We start from the raw sequence: 20,633 nt of genomic DNA, 5'->3' as shown, positions 1-20,633 counted from the left end.
ATCTTGGCTATTATAAAATACTGCAGTCAGAGAAGAAAAATAAAAGGGATCCAATTGGAAAAGAAGTAAAATTGTCACTGTTTGCAGATGATGTGATACTATACATTGAAAATCCTAAGGATGCTAGCAGCAAAGTACTAGAGCTTATTAATGCAGGATACAAAATTAATACACAGAAATCTGTTGAATTTCTGTATACTAACAAAGAAACATCAGAAAGAGAAATTAGGGAAACAATTCCATTTATCATTGTATAAAAAAAAATAAAATAAAATACCTAGGAATAAATCTACATAAGGAGACAAAAGACGTGTACTCTGAAAACTATAAGAGCCTGATGAAAGAAATTGAAGATAACCCAACAGATGGAAAGATATGCCATGTTCTTGCTTTGGAAGAATCAATATTGTCAAAATGACTATACTACTCAAGGCAATGTACAGATTCAATATAATCACTGTCAAGTTACCAATAGCATTTTTTTTCAGATGTATAATAAAAAATATTAAAATTTGTATGGAAACACAAAAGAGCCAGAATAGCCAAAGTAATCTTGAGAAAGAAAAGCAGAGTTGGAGGAATCAGGCTTCCTGACTATACTATAAAACTACAGTAAGAAAAACATTATGGTACTGGCATAATGACAGACTTATAGATCAATAGAATAGGTTAGAAAGCCCAGAAACAAACCCACACACCTATGGTTAATTAGCCTACAACAAAGGAGGCAGGAATATGCAATGGAGAAAAGACAATCTCTTCAATAAGTGGTGCTAGAAAAACTGGACAGGCACATGTAAAAGAATTAAAACATTCTCTAACACTGTACACAAAAATAAACTCAAAATGAATTAAAGATCTAAATATAAAGCCAGATACTATATAAAACTCTTAGAGGAAAATATAGGCAGAAGTCTTTGATGTAAATTGCAGAATACATTTTTGGATCTACCTCCTAGAGTAATGAAAATAAAAATATAAAAATAAAAAATTGGACCTAGTTAAATTTAGAAGCTTTTGTACAACAAAGGAAAACAAAATGGAAAGACAACACATAGAATGGGAGAAAATATATGCAAATAATGCAACTGACAAGGGGTTAATTTCCAGAATACATAAACAGCTCATACAGCTCAATATCAAAAAGAACAAAAAACCCAAGCAAAAAAAAACAAAAACAAAAATGGGCAGAAGATCTAAATAGACTTTTCTCAATAGAAAATGTACAGATGGCCAAAAAGTACATGGAAAGATGCTCAACATTGTTAATTATAGAAATGCAAATCAAAACTATAATGAGGTATCACCTGACACCTGTCAGAATGGCCATCATCAAAAATCTGCAAACAATAAATGCTGGAGAGGGTGTGGAGAAAAAGAAACCCTCCTACATTGCTGGTGGAAATGCAAATTTGTGTAGCCACTACGGAAAACAATATGGAGGTTTCTTAAAAAACTAAAAATAGAGTTGCAATATGATCTAGCAATCCCAATCCTGGGCATATATCCAGAGAAAATCGTAAAAGAGACATATGCTCCCATGTTCACTGCAGCACTGTTTACAATAGCCAGGACATGGGAGCAACCTAAATGTCCAACAGATGACTGGGTAAAAAGGATGTAGTACATATAAACAATGAACTACTAGTTGGCCATAAAATAAAAAGAAATAATGCCATTTGTAGCAACATGGATGGACCTAGGGATTATCATACTAAGTGAAGTAACTTGGACAGAGGAAGACAAATATATGATACTGCTTATATGCAGAATCTTTAAACAAAATAATACAGATGCATGTATTTACAAAATGGAAACAGACTTATAGACTTAGAAAACAAATTTATGGTTAGTAAAGGGGAAAGGTGGGAGGCAGGGGTAGATTATGAGGTTGGGATTAACATATATACACTATATAAAATTGATAATCAGCAGGGACCTGCTGTATAGCACAGGAATTCTACTTAATTCTCTATAATATGGAAAAAGAATCTGAAAAGTAATAGAATTTTATATATGTATGCCTAAATAACTTTGCTATACACCACAAACTAACACAACACTCTAAATCAATTATATTCCAATATAAAATAAAAATTAAAAAAAATCTTCCTTTTTAAGCTTGAATATAACTCCATTCTATGTATAGTAGTCCCTCCTTATCTGCAGTTTTACTTTCCTTGGTTTCAGATATCTCTGTGGTTAACCTTGGTCTGGAAATATTAAACAGAAAGTTCCAGAAATAAACAATTCACAAGTTTTAAGTTGTATGTAGTTGTGAGTAATGAGATGAACTCTTTGCTGTCCAACTTTGTCCTGCCCAGTGATGTGAATCTTCCCTTTATCTAGTGTATCCCACTCAGCAGTCATCTGGCATATCAGGTTGACTGTCGAGGTACTGTGGTACTTGTATTTGAGTAACTCTTATTGTACCTAATCATGGTTCTAAAGAGCAAGAGTATAGGTGCTAGCAATTTGGGTATTCTCTTACTGGGCCTAATTTATAAATTAAATTTTATCATAGATTTGAATGTATGTAAAAAAAAAAAAAAAGCATGGTGTATATACTATCTGTGGTTCAGGCAGCTGCTGGGGTTCTTGGAACTTATCCTCTGTGAACGGTGGGAGGATTGCTACATATACCACATTTTGTTTATCCATTTGTCTATTAATGGACTTCTGGATTGTTTCCACTCATCGGCTGTAGTGAATCATGCTTCTGTGAACATGGGTGTACAAATATCTCTTTGAGTCTGCTTTTAGTTCTTTTGGGCACATACCTGAAAGTAGAATTTCTGGATCACATAACTTCCAGCTTCCTTTTGACTTGCCTCCCAAACTTCAGTACTGCATTTGTAATAGCTTGCTTGGTGGTTGTTTATTGGTATGCTACTGAAATCTTAAATACAGTGTGTTTGAAATTGTTCTATACCTCTTTTTTCCACCTGCCTCCAAAATCAGATCCTCTTTCTAATTAATAGTTAGAATAGATTTCAAGACACACTGGTACAGACCGCGAGTATCTTTGACTTCTTCCTCCTCTCCTTTAGCCCTAAGAATTTGCAAAGCTATTCCAAACCTCTCCACATTTCTCTCTGCTTCATCTACTTTACTACTCAGAGATGATTAGTGCATATTTTGGTATGATTTTTTTCCCTTGGTATGACTTTGAATAGTTTTAAATTCTTCATTTTTAGTGAAAATCATACACCCCCGTTTTCATTAAAAACTCTTTTGAACTTTCATTTTGACAACAGATTCCCTGCCAGTCTTCTTTTCCCCTTTGCTGGTAGATCCCAACAACATCAATGTTTGGACTGATTCTTCAGTGCTACCCAGCAACTCTTGTAACACTTCTTTCCTTTGGTCACAGTAAATGAGTGTGCGGGAGACTGCTAAGCAGAGATCAAGCTTCAGTCCTGACTCAGGGTTGGAGTAGATGGCGATAATACAGGAAGTCAGTGTTTTCCTTGGAGTGTAAGGGGTGGTTAGATTTCTCTTCCTCTGTACACTCATGTCCAAGAGAGTTGGACCATTCATTTCATCCCAGTCATCTAAGTCAAATGTTATTGCCAAAAGAATTCAATATTGGTTTGGCCTTGCACAGTCTTTTTCTTGTAGATGTATTAAATAGAAGACAATAACATTGGTTCTGTTAATTCCTCACTTTTCACTTCCTAAGAAGGAGAACATACAGTGCTCCACCAGCTGCAGAGAATCCAATCATTATTGCCTCTGGAAAGTAGATATACAGTTCCCCAGTGAAGATCTTGCCTTTTGGGGTGTTGAGCTCTCCACGTATGCATGAGTTCAATCTCTGGAATAGGGAGACTTTGCTTCAAAACCTGTCTGTGCCGCTTGCTTGCTGTGCAGTTTTGAACAGACTTTATAACATTTATCATAGTTTTGCATCTGTAAAATGGAGATTGATATAATCCCTTCCTCATAGAGTTGCTGGGGAATTAAATGAACTAATCCATGTATAACACAGTGCCTGGTGCATCATAGTCAGTACCAGTCTCCTGCATTGCAGGCGCATTCTTTACTGTCTGAGCCAGCAGGGGAGCCCAGTCAGTATCGAAATGAGTCAGTTTTCTTAGTCCCTAGGCTGTTTCATCAGACAATATCATGCATGAGGGTGAAATGAAGAAACTGGGGAGGGGCAGTACCTGAAGGCCTCCTCTCAGGTGGAAGTGGTTGCTTGTTTATTTTCAGTGCTTTGAAAATTCGTGGTCAAACCCTTATTTTCCCAGTGCTAAATCTCAAAACTGTATTTTGACATGTTTTCTGTACTTGAACACCTCAAGAAAAATACCATCTTTCACTGATAAAATGAAAAGTTAGAGGCTTCCTTTGGGTCATGCATGTATCACATTTATGTGATTCCTATCAAATTTGAAACTGTATAAGTGCATGTGGATTCTTAGAAGGAGAAAGAAATACTGATTTTGCCATTTGGCACCTTAGTTTGTGTGTAGCTCTTGGATACTTCAGATTTTAATAAATGCCAGTTAATTTTATGCTAATAGTGAAAGCCTTTAATGAAAAGACTCTAAATCTAACTAAGCTTTATAGATGTTAGCTAAATTTATGGATTAATCAGTTATAAAAGAACAGGACTTTGAAAATGAAATACTATTTTGTTGGAACCTTCTAATGAGGCTTTTAAATAGGATTGGCTATATTTGGGCCTTTTTTTGATTTGTGGTTGCTTAAAGACTGGAGATTATCTTTAATTTGAGAATTCATTTTCATGCCTTAAAAATATGAATAATTAGCTAAATGTCATATGTGAGATTTAAAAAAAGTGCTTATTCCTTACCTTTCACTACTTTCCATATTTGACTTTTTGCTTGACCTCATCAGAGTCTTCTTAATTTTAATGCATTTCCCCCCCAGAGTACTGTGTATATTTTATTGAGCTCATTTATTTAAAAAAAATCATAAACTAAGAGTTGATATGTAATTTAAAGTTTTCTGGTTATGACTTAAATCTGTATGTGTGCTTTCTTCAGACTTTGAAATGTGTCTGTAAGAGAAATAGTTGGAAAGCACAATTCAGGTACAACTTCTGATTCCACAAATTAGAAAGTAGAAGAAGAAAAAAGTAATTCTACTCCATACATATCTTGGAACTGCTATTGAGGCACATTGATGTTCTGATTTATGTAATATGATTGAAGCAAATATTTGAAGTGTCTTTATTTTCAACTGGTAAGCCATGAGTAGTATCCTTTGTATATTAGCTTCAATTACTGAAGAGTCCATGTATTTTATGTGCAGGAAACCCTTCAATTAAGGTGTGCCTCCTTCCACACTAATAATTAACAATTCATTTCTAAGGATTTTAATTTTCTTTAGGAAATAATAAAAGAGTCTCATTATTTTCTCGGCTAAATCTGTTTTTTTTTTTCCTCTCTTTTTTTCTTGGTGATGGCAGTGGAGGGGGGAGATGAGTGGAAAAAATTGTTAATCACCTTGTAGGACTGAATTTCAGAAAAGTCATAAAGTAGAAGTTCAAAACAAGTTAAAACACTCTGAGAAGAAATCACTATTTGTAAAATTAACTGTATTAAGCTGCACCCATAACCAGTATATTAGAGGAAAAAATAACATTTAAATTCACAAAAGCATGTCTATAAAGAGCAAGTTTTGAAATGATTAGAATATGTGGATTTTTAATTTGTGGGCAGTCATAAAATATGCTCATCTTAGAAAACCAGCAAGGCATCAGAACAGAAATAGTGGTGGAAATAATTCGTGGGTAATCCAAGATCTCACTTCTCACTTCCTGACCTGTGGCATCTGTGAAGAACTGCTCCTTTGTGTTTATGTCTGGCCAAATCCAGTGCTGAAGAGCAGACTTGCTCCTTAGGACCAAGTCTTGTTTTTATGGACCTGAGTTTTGCCTCCTTAGGAGGCAAATGCTCCATGAAGGGGTTTGGGAGGGTGAGGGAGACACAACGCAGAGCTTAGTGATTCCATTTTGTTCAGGTCGCAAACACTGGTTGAGCCCCGCTGTGTGCCTGAGAATGTGCTAGGCACAGAATAATTGATGACAGATGAGACAGGTGTCATCCATTCCTTGTCGAAGCAAAGTGACCTGAGGTTTGAAATAGCAATTAAAGTGCAGTAGTAGGTATTATTACAGGAGAAAAGGCAGACATCACTGGAGGGGCAGAAAGAATTTTCGAGAGGAGTGCTATCTGACTGACACCTGAAATATGAGTCGGAGTCAGTTGGGCTGAGTAGGAAAAGTGTGTTCCCACCAGAGAAACGGGCATGTGCAAAGTCCTGGGGGTTAGAAGGCAAGCAGAGTGTTTGTACAGAGAGACTCAGCTAGAATGGGGATGTGACTTAGAGGGTGGTGAGGGATAAAACTAGGAGAGGAGGTAAGGGCTGGTCAGGAACGGCTTGGTGAGCTGTCTTGAGACTTTTAGATTTTATCATTAGAGCCGTGGGAGCATCAGATTGTTAAGCAGGATAGGGCCGTGGTGGTGTATGATTTTAGAAAGATGCTTTTGGCAATATGGTGGGTCATGATTGGCAATGAAGACTAGAGGTTGGTGGGTGGGGCAGGCAGGAAGTGGTAGCGGTTACGGCAGTGATGACAGGTCCAGGACAAAATGGATTTTGCTCTGAAAAATAACTTTAACGGACTTAATAGGTGTGTGTGTGTGTGTGTGTGTGTGTGTGTGTTGGGGGAGGGGACGTTGAGTGAGGAAGAGGGTAGAGTTGAGAACAACACCCATGTTTCAGGCTTCATGGTGTGGTGGTGAAGAGGAACAGGTGGGTAAGGAAAGAGGATGGTCAGTTATGTTTGGGACACATCCATCTTGAAAAGTCTGTGAGATAGTTGAGTCTAAATGGACTGGGGTTGGCACAACATTGTAAATCAACTATACTTCAATTTGTTTAAAAATTTTTTAAAAAATAAGTAAATGAACTGGGGGTAGGTGGATATAAGTGTGATGCTTAGTAAAGAGATTTGGTCTAGAATGTACTGAGGGCCAAGGGTGACCAAGGGAAATATATACACTATTAAATTCTTCTCAGGCTACTGCTTGTTTTAATTTTTCAGCTTTATTGAAGTATAACTGACAAAGAAAATTGTGAGACATTTAAAATGTGCATTGTGATTGTATGATACATATGCTTTGTGAAAGGATTTCTCTCCTTTGAATTAGTTAACACATCCTTCACCTCATATATTTACTTTTTATTTTTCTGTTATTTTTTTTTTTCCTTTTGTGAGAACATTTCAGTTGTACTCTCTGAGAAAATTTCAGTTCAACAAGACAGCACTATCAACTATAGTCACCATATTGTACATTAGATCTGGAGACCTTATTCATCAACTGAAAGTTTGTTCTCTTTTACCAGCTTCTCCCCATTTCTCTCTCCTCTGGCTTCTGGCAATCACTTTTCCATTCTGTTTCTATGAGTTTGACTTTTTTTTTCTAGTTTCCACATATAAGTGATACCATGCAGTATTTCTCTTTCTCTGTCTGGCTTGTTTCATTTAATTTCACACCCCCACCCAGGCTCATCCATATTGTTGGAAATGAGAGGATTTTTTATTTTTTATTTTTTTTCATTTATTTTTATTAGTTGGAGGCTAATTATTTTACAGTATTGTAGTGGTTTTTGCCATACATTGACATGAATCAGCCATGGATTTACATGTGTTCCCCATCCCGATTCCCTCTCTCACCTCCCTCCCCATCCCATCCCTCTGGGTCTTCCCAGTGCACCTATAATGGCAGACAGTATTCCACATTTTCTATTTTTTCATCTTTTTATCCTTTGGCTGTGTCATGTGGCATGTGAAATTTTAGTTCCCCCACCAGGGATTGAACCTGCACCATTTGCATTGGTAGCATGGAGTTTTCACCACTGGACTACCAGGGAAGTCTCTGTTGCACATTCTCCTCATCCGTTCATCTGTCAGCAGACATAGGTTGTTTCCATACTTCGGCTAGTGTGAATAATGCTGCTGTAAACATGTACAGATATTTCAAGATAATGATTTCATTTTCTTTGCATACATGTCCAGAGGTGGTATTGCTGAACTGTAAGGTAGCTCTATTTTAATATCTTGAGGACCCCCACACTATATTTTCCATGGTGGCTACACCAGTTTGCATTCCCACCAACAGTGCTTGAGGGTTCCCTTTTCTCCTCATCGCCCTTGTTTTAATTTGGTCTGGTTTTATATTTCTCTTCATTCTCTGAATATGGACCATTGCTTAGTTTTGTAACTAATAGGCTTTTCTGTATGCTGATAATAATGCAAAACTAGCTGAAAGAGGGAAAATAAAAAGAAAAGGGAAAGGAAAAAGTCAAGGGAAAGAATCCCAGAGAGTCTTGTGGGGAAGCTCTGTGTTAACCCTTCTGTTGCCCCTAGAGCTGAGGGTGAGTCTGGTGATTCCTGTTCACAGGTTATTCCTGGTGATTCCTCTCCCCACTCTGCCTGCTCATGGTTCGTTAGCCTTATCTCCTCCCCACTTCCTTTTTTTTTTTCATTTTTTAAAATTAATTATTTTTTTTCAGTTGGAGCTAATTACTTTACCATATCGTGGTGGTTTTTGCCATACATTGACATGAATCAGGTGTACATGTGTCCCCCATCCCAAACCCCCCTCCCAGCTCCCTCCCCATTCCATTCCTCTGAGTTGTCCCCAGTGCCCTGTTTCATCGAACTTCCTATTATTCAAACCCTGCATTAGCCCAAAGGCTTTGTTTTTCTTTTTTTGTAGCCAAGACAATAATGAGATTATTTCTCTAAACCTTCACCTGCAGCTCACATCATGGATCTGTCCTCTTGCACTTCACATTCTGTACAAGAGGAACTTTTGGGCTGATTTGGTCATAGGTACACAGAGTTCTTCAGTCTCTTCAGCAGACACTGTATGTTTCATCAATACAGTTGTTGTGAGTATTAAATGAACTCGATTTCCGGAAGAGAAAAATCTTACGGATTTTTCTCTTGCATTATTTTCACAGGTTCAAATAATAACCTTTGAACAGAAGTTTCTTCTTAAAGAAACTTAAATCAGTTGCTTTAAGAACACATCTTGACCAAATTATACTCATTAGGGAACAAAAATTTTTGTTTTCCTTTTTTTCTGATGTATGTTGAAGACTGACAAATAGTGGTTAATGGTGTTTGGTTAAGAAAAATTTGTTTTAAATGTATAGATCAAAGACATACTTATTAATTGTTTCTTGTTGCCAATTTGTCAATTCTAAATTTTAACGTAGTTTAGGCAGGAGAAAACCTAGCTTTGTCACAAAAGGTTGGCATTACAACTGTGATTCTATTGTGCCTCTATTTTAATTCTTGTTAAGGGATGAATTTGATTGTACAAACCCAGAATGTTTTGTCTATTAAACATGTTAGTTCAAGAACTTCATTTGGTTTTGTAAAGATACACATCTATGATGGCTGGCCAATCCAAACATAAGATTTAACCAAGTGACTTCTAACCCAGTTCAGTTCTCCCATCTTCTGGCTTGCAAAACATCTGGCTTTTGGGAGAGAAACTGAATCAAAGTAATTTTTTTATTCAAATGAGTGTTGACTGTTTTCTTCTGAGGCTTAATATAAACTTATTTTTAAGAGTTAAAATAAGTCAACATGTCCTACACAAACATCATAGAAGATGAAACACTGAGTTTCTTTGATGTGTCAGAAGAATATACCTTTTACTTAGAGTTTACATCTGCCCAGGTAAATTTTATTTCTAGATCTATTATTTCTTCAATTTGTCTCTGTTAATAGGGAAGATTCTAAAGATAATAACTATGCTTGGGTGTTTGAGACAGTGTGTGGTCTTTTACTGAAGTTACAAAATTTCAACTCTGTTGACTAGTTTGTTGTTTCATATTATGCAATAGAGGAAAATGCACATGTTAATTTAATCTGAAGCTTGTTTAGACAATGGCTTTTATAATGTATATCTGAAGATAGAGAATCAAGTTTTATGAGACCAGTATTTCTTGTCAATTCCCCACCGCACCCTACTTTAATTGGACTGACCCTTAAATTAAATAAAGAACAAAGAGGTCTGCAGTTTCAATACATGTTCTGGCTTGCCCTTAGTAAATGAGAAAATAGAAACTTAAGAGAATCTGAATTAGAAGGTCACATATACACTTACCTTTTTTGTGAATGGAAAACATTTAAAAACTATACATATCATCTATTTAGTTTCAATTCAGGTTGTTTTCCAAAGAGGTATAAGAATTTAGGCTTATATAAAAGGGCTTCTTTATATAGCTATGCTAATGATACTTTTTGATTTGTGAAATTTAATATTCTGTACATTATCAACCAGACTTATTCTGATGGGTAGAGGAATGGAGATGACTTCCAAATCTTAGAGCAGAAACTTCATGTGGCCAGTTGGATATCTTTCCCCAAAACTCAGAGAAGAGGACTGGGCTGGCAGTTTAAGTCTGTGTCATCCGCATTTAGTGGCGATGAAAGCCATAGATGTGGGGCTGAATTTTCTGGTGGGCGAATTCAGGGTCACAGGAAGAGAAAAGGGCTGGATGTTGAGCCCCAGGCATCTCTGGATTATTGTTGGATGGAGGGAGGCAAATCTACAAACTCTGGGAAGCCCCAGCCTGGGAGGTAAAGAGAGCGCTGGGAGCATTTTGTGTTACAAGAGCTGAGGGGAAAGCATGTTTCAAGAGGAAGGAGGAACTGTCAGATGCTTCTGATGGGTCAGGCATGAAGTGGGTTGAAAGTGGCTGTTGAATTCAGCCACTGAAGTCATGGATGGTTTCTAGGAAGCTACGTTTGTGGAGCAACAAAAGTGGAAAGCAGATTGATGTGATTGAGGCAGGCAGGAGAAAAAGGAGGAAGAAGACTTCTGGTGTAGACATCTGTGAGAAGCTGAGCTGAGAAGGAGGGGCAGGATAGAAGTTGGCGAGTGTTGTGGGTTCAGGGGGAACATTTTTGTGGGACAAACCTGCCTGATGTGATAAAAACCAATGAGAAAGAAGCCTTTGAGTGAGAGAGATTCAGTAAACAAGAGAGAAAAGAAAGAGGATTTAGAGTGGAATAACAGCAGCAACAACAACTAAATATTCATTCAGTGTTTGCCAGACCCAGGGCACAGGGCTAAAAATTAACTGGGACATGTGTTCTCATAATATATGTCTTAAATTATAATGTATATGATGTTATATAGTGGGTGCCATTGTGTTTTCTAGGTTAGAGTGGGGAAGTGTGATTTAGGGATATTAACTAACCTGTTCAGTGTCCTTCAGTTAGTAAGTGATGGACAAATTTATTAATTCAAAGGATGAATTTGGCCACTGCCCCAGTCTACCATCCCTGACTTAAATTTAGGTGTTCTGTGCTGCATTTGGAGAGCTGCTTAGTTCAGTTCAGTTCAGTTCAGTCGCTTAGTCGTGTCCGACTCTTTGTGACCCCGTGAACTGCAGCACACCAGGCCTTCCTGTCCATCACCAACTCCCAGAGTCCACCCAAACCCATGTCCATTGAGTTGGTGATGCCATCCAACCATCTCATCCTCTGTTGTCCCCTTCTCCTCCTGCCCTCAATCTTTCCCAGCATCAGGGTCTTTTCAAATGAGTCAGCTCTTTGCATCAGGTGGCCAAAGGATTGGAGTTTCACCTTCAGCATCAGTCCTTCCAATGAACACCCAGGACTGATCTCCTTTAAGATGGACTGGATGGATCTCCTTGCAGTCCAAGGGACTCTCAAGAGTCTCCTCCAACACCACAGTTCAAAAGCATCAATTCTTCTGCGCTCAGCTTTCTTTACAGTCCAACTCTCACATCCATACACGACCACTGGAAAAACCATAGCCTTGATGAGACGGACCTTTGTTGGCAAAGTAATGTCTCTGCTTTTTAATATGCGTCTAGGTTGGTCATAACTTTCCTTCCAAGGAGTAAGCGTCTTTTAATTTCATGGTTGCAATTGCCATCTGCAGTGATTTTGGAGCCCAGAAAAATAAAGTCTGCCACTGTTTCCACTGTTTCCCCATCTATTTGCCATGAAGTGATGGGACCAGATGCCATGATCTTAGTTTTCTGAATGTTGAGCTTTAAGTCAACTTTTCCACTCTCCTCTTTCACTTTCTTCAAGAGGCTCTTTAGTTCTTCACTTTCTGTCATAAGGGTGGTGTTATCTGCATATCTGAGGTAGAGCTGCTTAAAGAATCTTTAAATTATATTTTAAGAAAGAGCGTTTCAAAACTCTCTGAAAGTTCTAACGACTTTATTGGGACAACAATTTTGATGGGTGGCCTGAGTCAAAAAAACCAACCAAACAAAACTTTATCTACTAAGAAAGGTTAACTTTGTGAATATATATAAAACATTATGCCCCCAAATATAGGCTATGTGAACCAAAGTGAATTTTCACAAAGGACTCTCAAAGCAAGTGGGAGAGGCAGAAATTCAGTCTAGGAGAGGTGTTTTTTTTTTTTTTTTTTTTAACCCTTCAAAAAGCAGTGGGTTGAGGGTAGCAACATGGGAAAATCAAGTAAGTAATGATGGAAAACCTCCTCTAGACAGCTTCCCTGTAGATTCCCTATAGATTCAGACCAGCTAAATTTCCTGAAATAATACTAATTCTGTCCTCTTGCTTTTCATAGGACATAATGACTACATGTGTCCAGCCACCAACCAGTGCACAATTGATAAAAACAGGAGGAAGAGCTGTCAGGCCTGCCGGCTACGCAAGTGCTACGAAGTGGGCATGATGAAAGGGGGTAGGTACCTTGGACCCAGGGCACCCACCTTCCCACCTGCCACGATGTCCTTGTCCATCACCCACTGCTGGCTGTTTCCATTCTGGTAACTGTGGGAGTGGAGTGATTTCTCTTCTAATTAATTTTTTTCCTATTCTTATTTTTCTTTGCAATGAAAGTATTTTATAACACATGTTATTAAAAAAAATTAGAAATTTGAGCATGCCATTTTGTGTTTCATATTTTTAATGTAAATAATGATGTTTAAAATCAAAGATGTGTGGGAGGTGGTGGTGGAAGGAAAGGAAAACTGCTTAATGAGTTGTTCTAGAAATATTTTTCAGTTACTGTTTTATATTGCTAATGCTAGATCATGATATCTGGGAAGAAACTTTCACTTCGTTGAGACTTGTCTATGTAAAAGCTTAGGAGCTAATTTATAATCTTTCAATCCCTTTGTATTCCTTAGGAAATTTGAATTTCAGTTGACAGGCAGCTTTCTTCTGTAGAAGTTGAGTTAGCCAGCTGCTCCCATTATCTCAGTGTCTAGCGTGGTGCTGGGGACAATGCAGTGACTTATAAGCGCAAACCATCACGAGGTAGCTGGGACTTGTACTTGTGTCTCTATGTGTATGTATGGCTTTCTGTATCCTTGTGTATCCAGTCTTCCAGGTTTCTTGTACAGGAATCCAGTGTCTTGTTCTGGGGGTATTAGGTGCTCCATAAATATGGTTGCCTCATTGATCTCCTTGTATTCTTTGGAATCTGCTTTTGAAGAGCACTTTTAGTCTTGAATAGCCTTCAGAATACGGGGAGAGAACAAAGAGGAAATGTGTAAATAAAGGAATGGGCGCATCCAGTGTGTTAGGATAATATAAGGCTTCCCAAGTGGCGCTAGTGGTAAAGAACCCACCTGCCAATACAGGAGATGTAAGAGACACAGGTTTGATCCCTGGGTCGGGAAGATCCCCTGAAGGAGGAAATGGCAACCCACTCCAGTATCTTGCCTAGAGAATCCCATGGACAGAGGAGCCTGGCGGGCTACAGTCCACAGGGTCACAAAGAGCCGGACACGACTGAGCGACTTTGCACAGCATGCACAAAGCGGGACAGACCTATGATCGTGCTGCCTGCTGAGCAGAATGGGGAAAAGCTTTCTGGAGAGGAGGCTAGAGATTAGTTAAGGAGAGCAAAGTTGCCATGACAAAGATTAGTGATTGTGCAGACAGAGGACAGCTAACCTTTAACTCATTAATACTTGAACAAAGTGGGAGGCAGCGGAAAAACCAGCAATCATGCTTGATGATTATATAATTGAGCTTATAGGCAAAGATCCCTTGGTTAGCGGTCATTAATAAACCTACTAGGTTGAGATTTTTGAATACAACTTTGGAATAAATTCTCTTGATGAACAGATGAAATGTTGAATTTACACATTGTGTGAGCTGTGACTATATGTCTTGAGAGTCTGAAAAAGCAACTTTAATTCAAAGGGTAATTAATTCCAAGAATTTAGCAGTCACATTCAGAAAATGACACTTTGAGTCATAAAGGGATTAAATATTTTAGGAATTCCTCTTTCTTTGTACTGTTGGAGAATGAGTCAGGCTTAATTAAACTCACAAAAAGCTTCTTAAGGTGACTTAATAAGTGACAGGAATATAACAGCTACATGTAAAAAGTTTAATTTGAAAGAGTGAGTCCAAGTTTAATATTCTTCTTTGGCAATTATAGGTAGATTAAGCCCAGCCTCTTAAATTCTCTCTAAAAGCCGGAATAATCAACTTGTAAATAGGTCCAAGACATTTTTTTTTCTTTGAGGGTACCCATACATTGACCCCACTTCATAGAAACAATTCTATTTTTCCTAATTAACATCCAGATACAGTCTGGCTGCATAAATATAAATTATGCATACTCATTTTTAATCTAACAAAAAATTAGACATGCAAAGACATAATAAAAATCTCCCCATTGTTTTCAAATGGGACTTTGGATAATTACTGCACATAGCCAATCTAAGTGCATATGCATATTCTTGTACATGTATATTTATGGCTGCAAAATATATATGTGTTAGTCTGCTACTGTATCAGCTTTCTGAGCCTGCTATAACAAAATCTATAGACTGGGTGGCTTAAACGTAGAAATTGGTATCTCGTGGCTCTGAAGACTGGAAGTCCAAGATCAAGCTGTTAGCAGGTTTGGTTTCACCCTAGACCTTTCCCCTTAGTTGAAGATGGTCCCCTTCTCTCTCTGTCCTCACATGGCCTTTTTCTCTCTGTGTGTGTATCCCTGGTGTGTGTGTATGTGTGTGTGTTTCTCTTCTTTTAGGGACACAAGTCATGTTGAATTAGGACCCCATCCTTAGGACCTCATTTAATCTTCATTACATTTTTAAAGAGCCTATATCCAAATTTAGTACTGTTTTGAAGTACTAGGGTTAAGGCTTCAATTTGATTTTTTGAGGAGACACAATTCAGTCCATAACAATTTCCCATAAGATTCCTTAGCATTTGTTAGTAGCCGTCTACATAAAATGAAAACATGTGTCTTTCTGGCAGTTTATAGATGTGTATAAGTTTTATGGCAAGCTTTAAAATTGTAAAACTATAGGCTGTGAGAACATCTCATTTTAATTATGTGTATAGTGTTTGCCATAAAGCAGTGTAATTTATATTACTTTTAAATTATGGGCTAGCACACATAACCTTATAACATCGTGTGTAACCCCCAAATCCCACCCAATAAAGACTTAATTTAGAGCTGGAAGTACAGTTACAACCAACTATAAAATCAGAAACTACTTGTAAAGAACAGCTGTGACTAAGTAAATCTTTACAATGTTTTCCTACTGGTTTCACAAGAATCCAGTTTCTGAACCACGCTAGAGACCAATTATAATATTGAATCTCTACATATGAAATAAAATGTTTCATTTCAGATAAAAGAGAGAGAACCACAAACTTATCCCTTACATTTAGAGCAAGGCTGAATATGTTTATTAAAGTATTTTTTAGAGATCCAAAAGAGTGCATGGTTTATCTACACCAATAAATTATTTGAATCTCTTATGATACCTGCTGTACCCTGAAAATCCCAACATCATTGTTAGATTTGGTCCTGAGGCAAAATGGTTCAGTAGGATGAAGGATTTAAGAGGTGCTTTAGGGGATGCTCTTGCCCATCATAGTACCAGGGTTGGTTTCCTCTGCCTAGCTTGCATTTTCCTTTTCATCTGTCTCCCTCCTCTTCAACCTTAAGTGGCAGATTAAACGTCTGTTCTTTAGGGAGAGGCTCTCTGTTGCATTGGGCTTCCCCTGTGGCTCAGCTGGTAAAGAATCCACCTGCAATGCGGGAGACCTGGATTCGATCCCTGGGTTGGGAAGATCCCCTGGAGTAGGGAAAGGCTACCCACTCCAGTGTTCTGGCCTGGAGAATTCCATGGACTGTATAGTCCATGGCGTCGCAAAGAGTTGGACAGGACTGAGCGACTTTCACTTTCTTTTTTTCCCCTGTTGCCTCACTCTACATTAGCCCCTTGTGTTTTCCCTTTCACAGCAGACAACTCTTGCCTGAATTCTCATTACTGTTGTTGTTCATTGTCCAACATCTGTTCATGAACTCCACAGTGGTGAGGGCTGCTCTCTCTGTCCTGCTTACTGATCTAGCACTAAACAAGTCACAAAGTGCGTGTTCAAGAATTTTCTTCCCCATGAATTAATGGCACAGTTCCTTTAAATAGTTATTAGTTTAGGACTGTTTAGGGGTGAGCTACTACAGAGACTGCAAACATGAATAAACATCCAGTCCCTTGCATCAGTACCCTCACTATACAAAGAGGACGTTTGCTCATCAAGTGGCAAATAAAAGTCCCTAAGGCAAGTTAAGACCAGGATGGAAGATAGATGAGAATGGAAGACCATTGGTCAGTGGAAGCTCAGAGCTTTGGCCAGTCACTAACTGGGTATAGTTCAACCCAGAGTGTTACTCAGACCATCTGACTTTCAAAGCATATGTTATTATAGAAGAACTTGGCATTTCTATCTTGGTTTAATGAAAGGGGAAAACTTCAGAGATGGAATTCTTGGACCAAATACTGGCTTTTCCTCAGACTTGCTGAGCAATCCTGTTAACAGTTATTTTTATTGACTTTCATTATCCTCAGATGTAAAATAAAAATAAACAATTTGTACTTAACAAGTTTCTTGTAAAGATCACAATTCCTGTGAAGTACTTATTAAAGTACCACACAAGTGTCAGTTAGTGGTTACAGGCAGCCCTTGGAGATATTGCAGGGTTGGTTCCAGACCGCTACGATGAGGTAAATATCACAATAAAGCGAGTCACAGAAAAAATTTTTTTTTGGTTTCCAGTGCATGTAAAAGATATGTCTACACTACACTCTACTCTATTAAGTGTATAATAGTATTTTGTCTAAAATAATGTACATACCTAGTTAAGAAATGTTTGTTGTTATTTAGTTACTAAGTTGCGTCTGACTCTTTGGCAACCCCATGGACTGTAGCCCACCAGGCTTCTTCGTCCTTGGGATTTCCCAGGCAGGAATACTAGAGTGGTTGCCATTTCCTTGTCCAGGGGGTGGGGGTCTTCCTGACCAAGATGTCTACTCCATGTCTCCTGCGTTGCAAGTGGATTCTTTACCACTGAGTCACCTGGGAAGCCCAATTAAGAAATACATTAGTGATCAAAAAAAAAAAAAAAAAAAAGCTAGCCATCCTCTCAGCCTTTCGGTTCAGTTCAGTTCGGTTGCTCAGTCTTGACTGACTCTTTGAGACCCTATGGTTTGCCTCACGCCAGGCTTCGCTGTCCATCACAACTCCTGGAGCTTGCTCAAACTCATGTCCATCAAGTCCATCACCCTCTGTTGCTCTGTCGTTCCCTTCTCCTGCCTTCAGTCTTTCCCAGCTCAGGGTCTTTTCCAATGGGTCATTTCTTTGCATCAGGTGGCCAAAGTATTGGAGCTTCAGTTTCAGCATCAGTCCCTCCAATGAATATTCAGGACTGATTTCCTTTATGATTGACTGGTTTGATCTGGCAGTCCAAGGGACTCTCAGGAGTCTTCTCCAACACCACAGTTCAGAAGTATCGGTTCTTCAGTGCTCAACTTTCTTTATGGTCCGACTCTCACATCCATATATGACTACTGGAAAAATTGTAGCTTTGACTAGATGGACCTTTGTTGGCAAAGTAATGTCTCTGTTTTTTAATGTTTTCTATGTTGGTCACAGCTCTTCTTCCAAGGAGCAACCATCTTTTAATTTCATGGCTACATTAACCATCTGCAGTGATTTTGGAGCACCCCCTCTCCCCCCAAAAAACTCTCACTGTTTCCATTGTTTCCCCATCTATTTGCCATGAAGTGATGGGACCAGATGCCATGATCTTAGTTTTCTGAATGTTGAGCTTTAAGCCAACTTTTCACTCTCCTCTTTCACTTTCTTCCCCCCCCCTCCACTGGTATTTTGATTTGATTTGATTTTTTTTATTTTTTTCATTTAATTTTATTAGTTGGAGGCTAATTATTTTACAATATTGTAGTGGTTTTTGTCATACATTGACATGAATCAGCCATGGATTTACATGTGTTCCCCATCCCGATCCCCCCTCCCACCTCCCTCACCACCCCATCCCTCTGGGTCTTCCCAGTGCACCAGGCCCGAGCACTTGTCTCATGCATCCAGCCTGGGCTGGTGATCTGTTTCACCATAGATAATATACATGTTTCAATGCTGTTCTCTCAAAACATCCCACCCTCGCCTTCTCCCACAGAGTCCAAAATTCTGTTCTGTACATCTGAGTCTCTTTTTCTGTTTTGCATATAGGGTTATCGTTACCATCTTTCTAAATTCCATATATATGTGTTAGTATACTGTAATGGTCTTTATCTTTCTGGCTTACCTCACTCTGTACAGTGGGCTCGTTTCATCCATCTCATTAGAACTGATTCAAATGAATTCTTTTTAATGGCTGAGTAATATTCCATGGTATATATTTACCACAGCTTCCTTATCCATTCGTCTGCTGATGGGCATCTAGGTTGCTTCCATGTCCTGGCTATTATAAACAGTGCTGCGATGAACATTGGGGTGCACATGTCTCTTTCAGATCTGGTTTCCTCAGTGTGTATGCCCAGAAGTGGGATTGCTGGGTCATATGGCAGTTCTATTTCCAGCTTTTTAAGAAATCTCCACACTGTTCTCCACAGTGGCTGTACTAGTTTGCATTCCCACCAACAGTGTAAGTGGGTTCCCTTTTCTCCACACCCTCTCCAGCATTTATTGCTTGTAGACTTTTGGATAGCAGCCATCCTGACTGGCGTGTAATGGTACCTCATTGTGGTTTTGATTTGCATTTCTCTGATAATGAGTGATGTTGAGCATCTTTTCATGTGTTTGTTAGCCATCTGGATGTCTTCTTTGGAGAAAGTCTGTTTAGTTCTTTGGCCCATTTTTTGATTGGGTCATTTATTTTTCTTGAATTGAGCTGGAGGAGTTGCTTGTATATTTTTGAGATTAATCCTTTGTCTGTTGCTTCATTTGCTATTATTTTCTCCCAATCTGAGGGGTGTCTTTTCACCTCTTTCACTTTCATCAAGAAGTTCTTTAATTCCTCTTCACTTTCTGCCATAAGGGTGGTGTCATCTGCATATTTGAGGTTATTGATATTTCTCCCGGCAATCCTGATTCTAGCTTGTGTTTCATCCAGCCCAGCATTTCACATGATGTACTCTGCATGTAAGTTAAATAAGCAGGGTGACAATATACAGTCTTGAAGTACTCCTTTCCTAATTTGGAACCAGTCTGTTGTTCCATGTCCAGTTCTAACTGTTGCTTCTTGACCTGCATACAGATTTCTCGGGAGGCCAGTTGGTGGTCTGGTATTCCCATCTCTTTCAGAATTTTCCACAGTTTGCTGTGATCCACACAGTCAAAGGCTTTGGTGTAGTCAGTAAAGTAGAAGTAGATGTTTTTATGAAACTCTCTTGCTTTTTTATTATCCAGTGGATATTGGCAATTTGATCTGAGTCTTTAGCGAGTCATAAAAGTGACATCAAAAATCACTGATTACAGTTCACAATAACAAATATAATATTAAAGAAAAAGTTTGAAATATTAATCACTGATTACAGTTCACAATAACAAATATAATATTAAAGAAAAAGTTTGAAATATTATGAAAATTACCAAAAAGGAACCCAGAGACAGAAAGGGAGTAAATACTGTTGAAAAAAATGGCACTAATAGACTTGCTTATGTTACCACAAGTCTTTAACTTGTGAAAAATACAGTATCTTCAAAGTATAGCAAGATGAAGTATGCCTGTATATCTTCCATCCTAAAAATAATCCCTACCACAGATGTGTTTTTTTTTGGGGGGGGGGAGGAGGGAAGGAAGAGAAGGGCAATTTTATCACTAGTACTAGGTATAAATATCTAATTCTTTTGTAGAAAGTTGAACCCTGGCTAAGCTACATCTGCTTTTTCTTTTTGACTCTTGGTGTCATATGCTGAGTATATCTTCACGAGTGGGATTTGTTTTTTTCATCATTTTATTATGTCATAGATTTGCACAAACTGGCTAAAATTCCTCACATAGACTCAGAAGTGTGTTGGTGGAAAGGTTTTCATTTTTTAGATGAGGAAGTTGGCATCAGAAATTAATTGATGTGCAAGACTCATGCACTGCCCATCCTGGTTCTACTTCCTTTTTACATATTAAGAAGAACTTTAAGATAAAGTAATAATTGTCACTACCATTTACTTTGATGACAATGTTGCAGTTTAATTTTGAGAAATACTCCCAAACAATAAATAAATTTAACTAACATTACAGTCTTAAAGTGAGGAAATAAGATACTAATAATATAGATGGAGA

At 38.2% G+C, this 20,633-nt stretch overlaps 1 protein-coding gene across 1 annotated transcript in view; it reads left to right on the top strand.

Annotated features, from left to right (window-relative positions):
• The window catches only part of ESR1 (estrogen receptor 1), a 386,555-nt gene that overhangs the window by 174,278 nt on the left and 191,644 nt on the right, over positions 1–20,633 (top strand). Inside the window, exon 4 of the mRNA XM_070461662.1 lies at positions 12,639–12,755. Coding sequence (XP_070317763.1) covers positions 12,639–12,755 — 117 coding nt within the window. The remainder of the gene's footprint in view (positions 1–12,638; positions 12,756–20,633) is intronic.

Source organism: Odocoileus virginianus, chromosome 34 (assembly GCF_023699985.2).
Source record: "Odocoileus virginianus isolate 20LAN1187 ecotype Illinois chromosome 34, Ovbor_1.2, whole genome shotgun sequence".
In the NCBI taxonomy this organism is placed as follows: domain Eukaryota; kingdom Metazoa; phylum Chordata; class Mammalia; order Artiodactyla; family Cervidae; genus Odocoileus; species Odocoileus virginianus.
The sequence above is the reverse complement of the archived record's forward strand: the minus strand, read 5'-3'. Positions and strand labels throughout refer to the sequence as shown.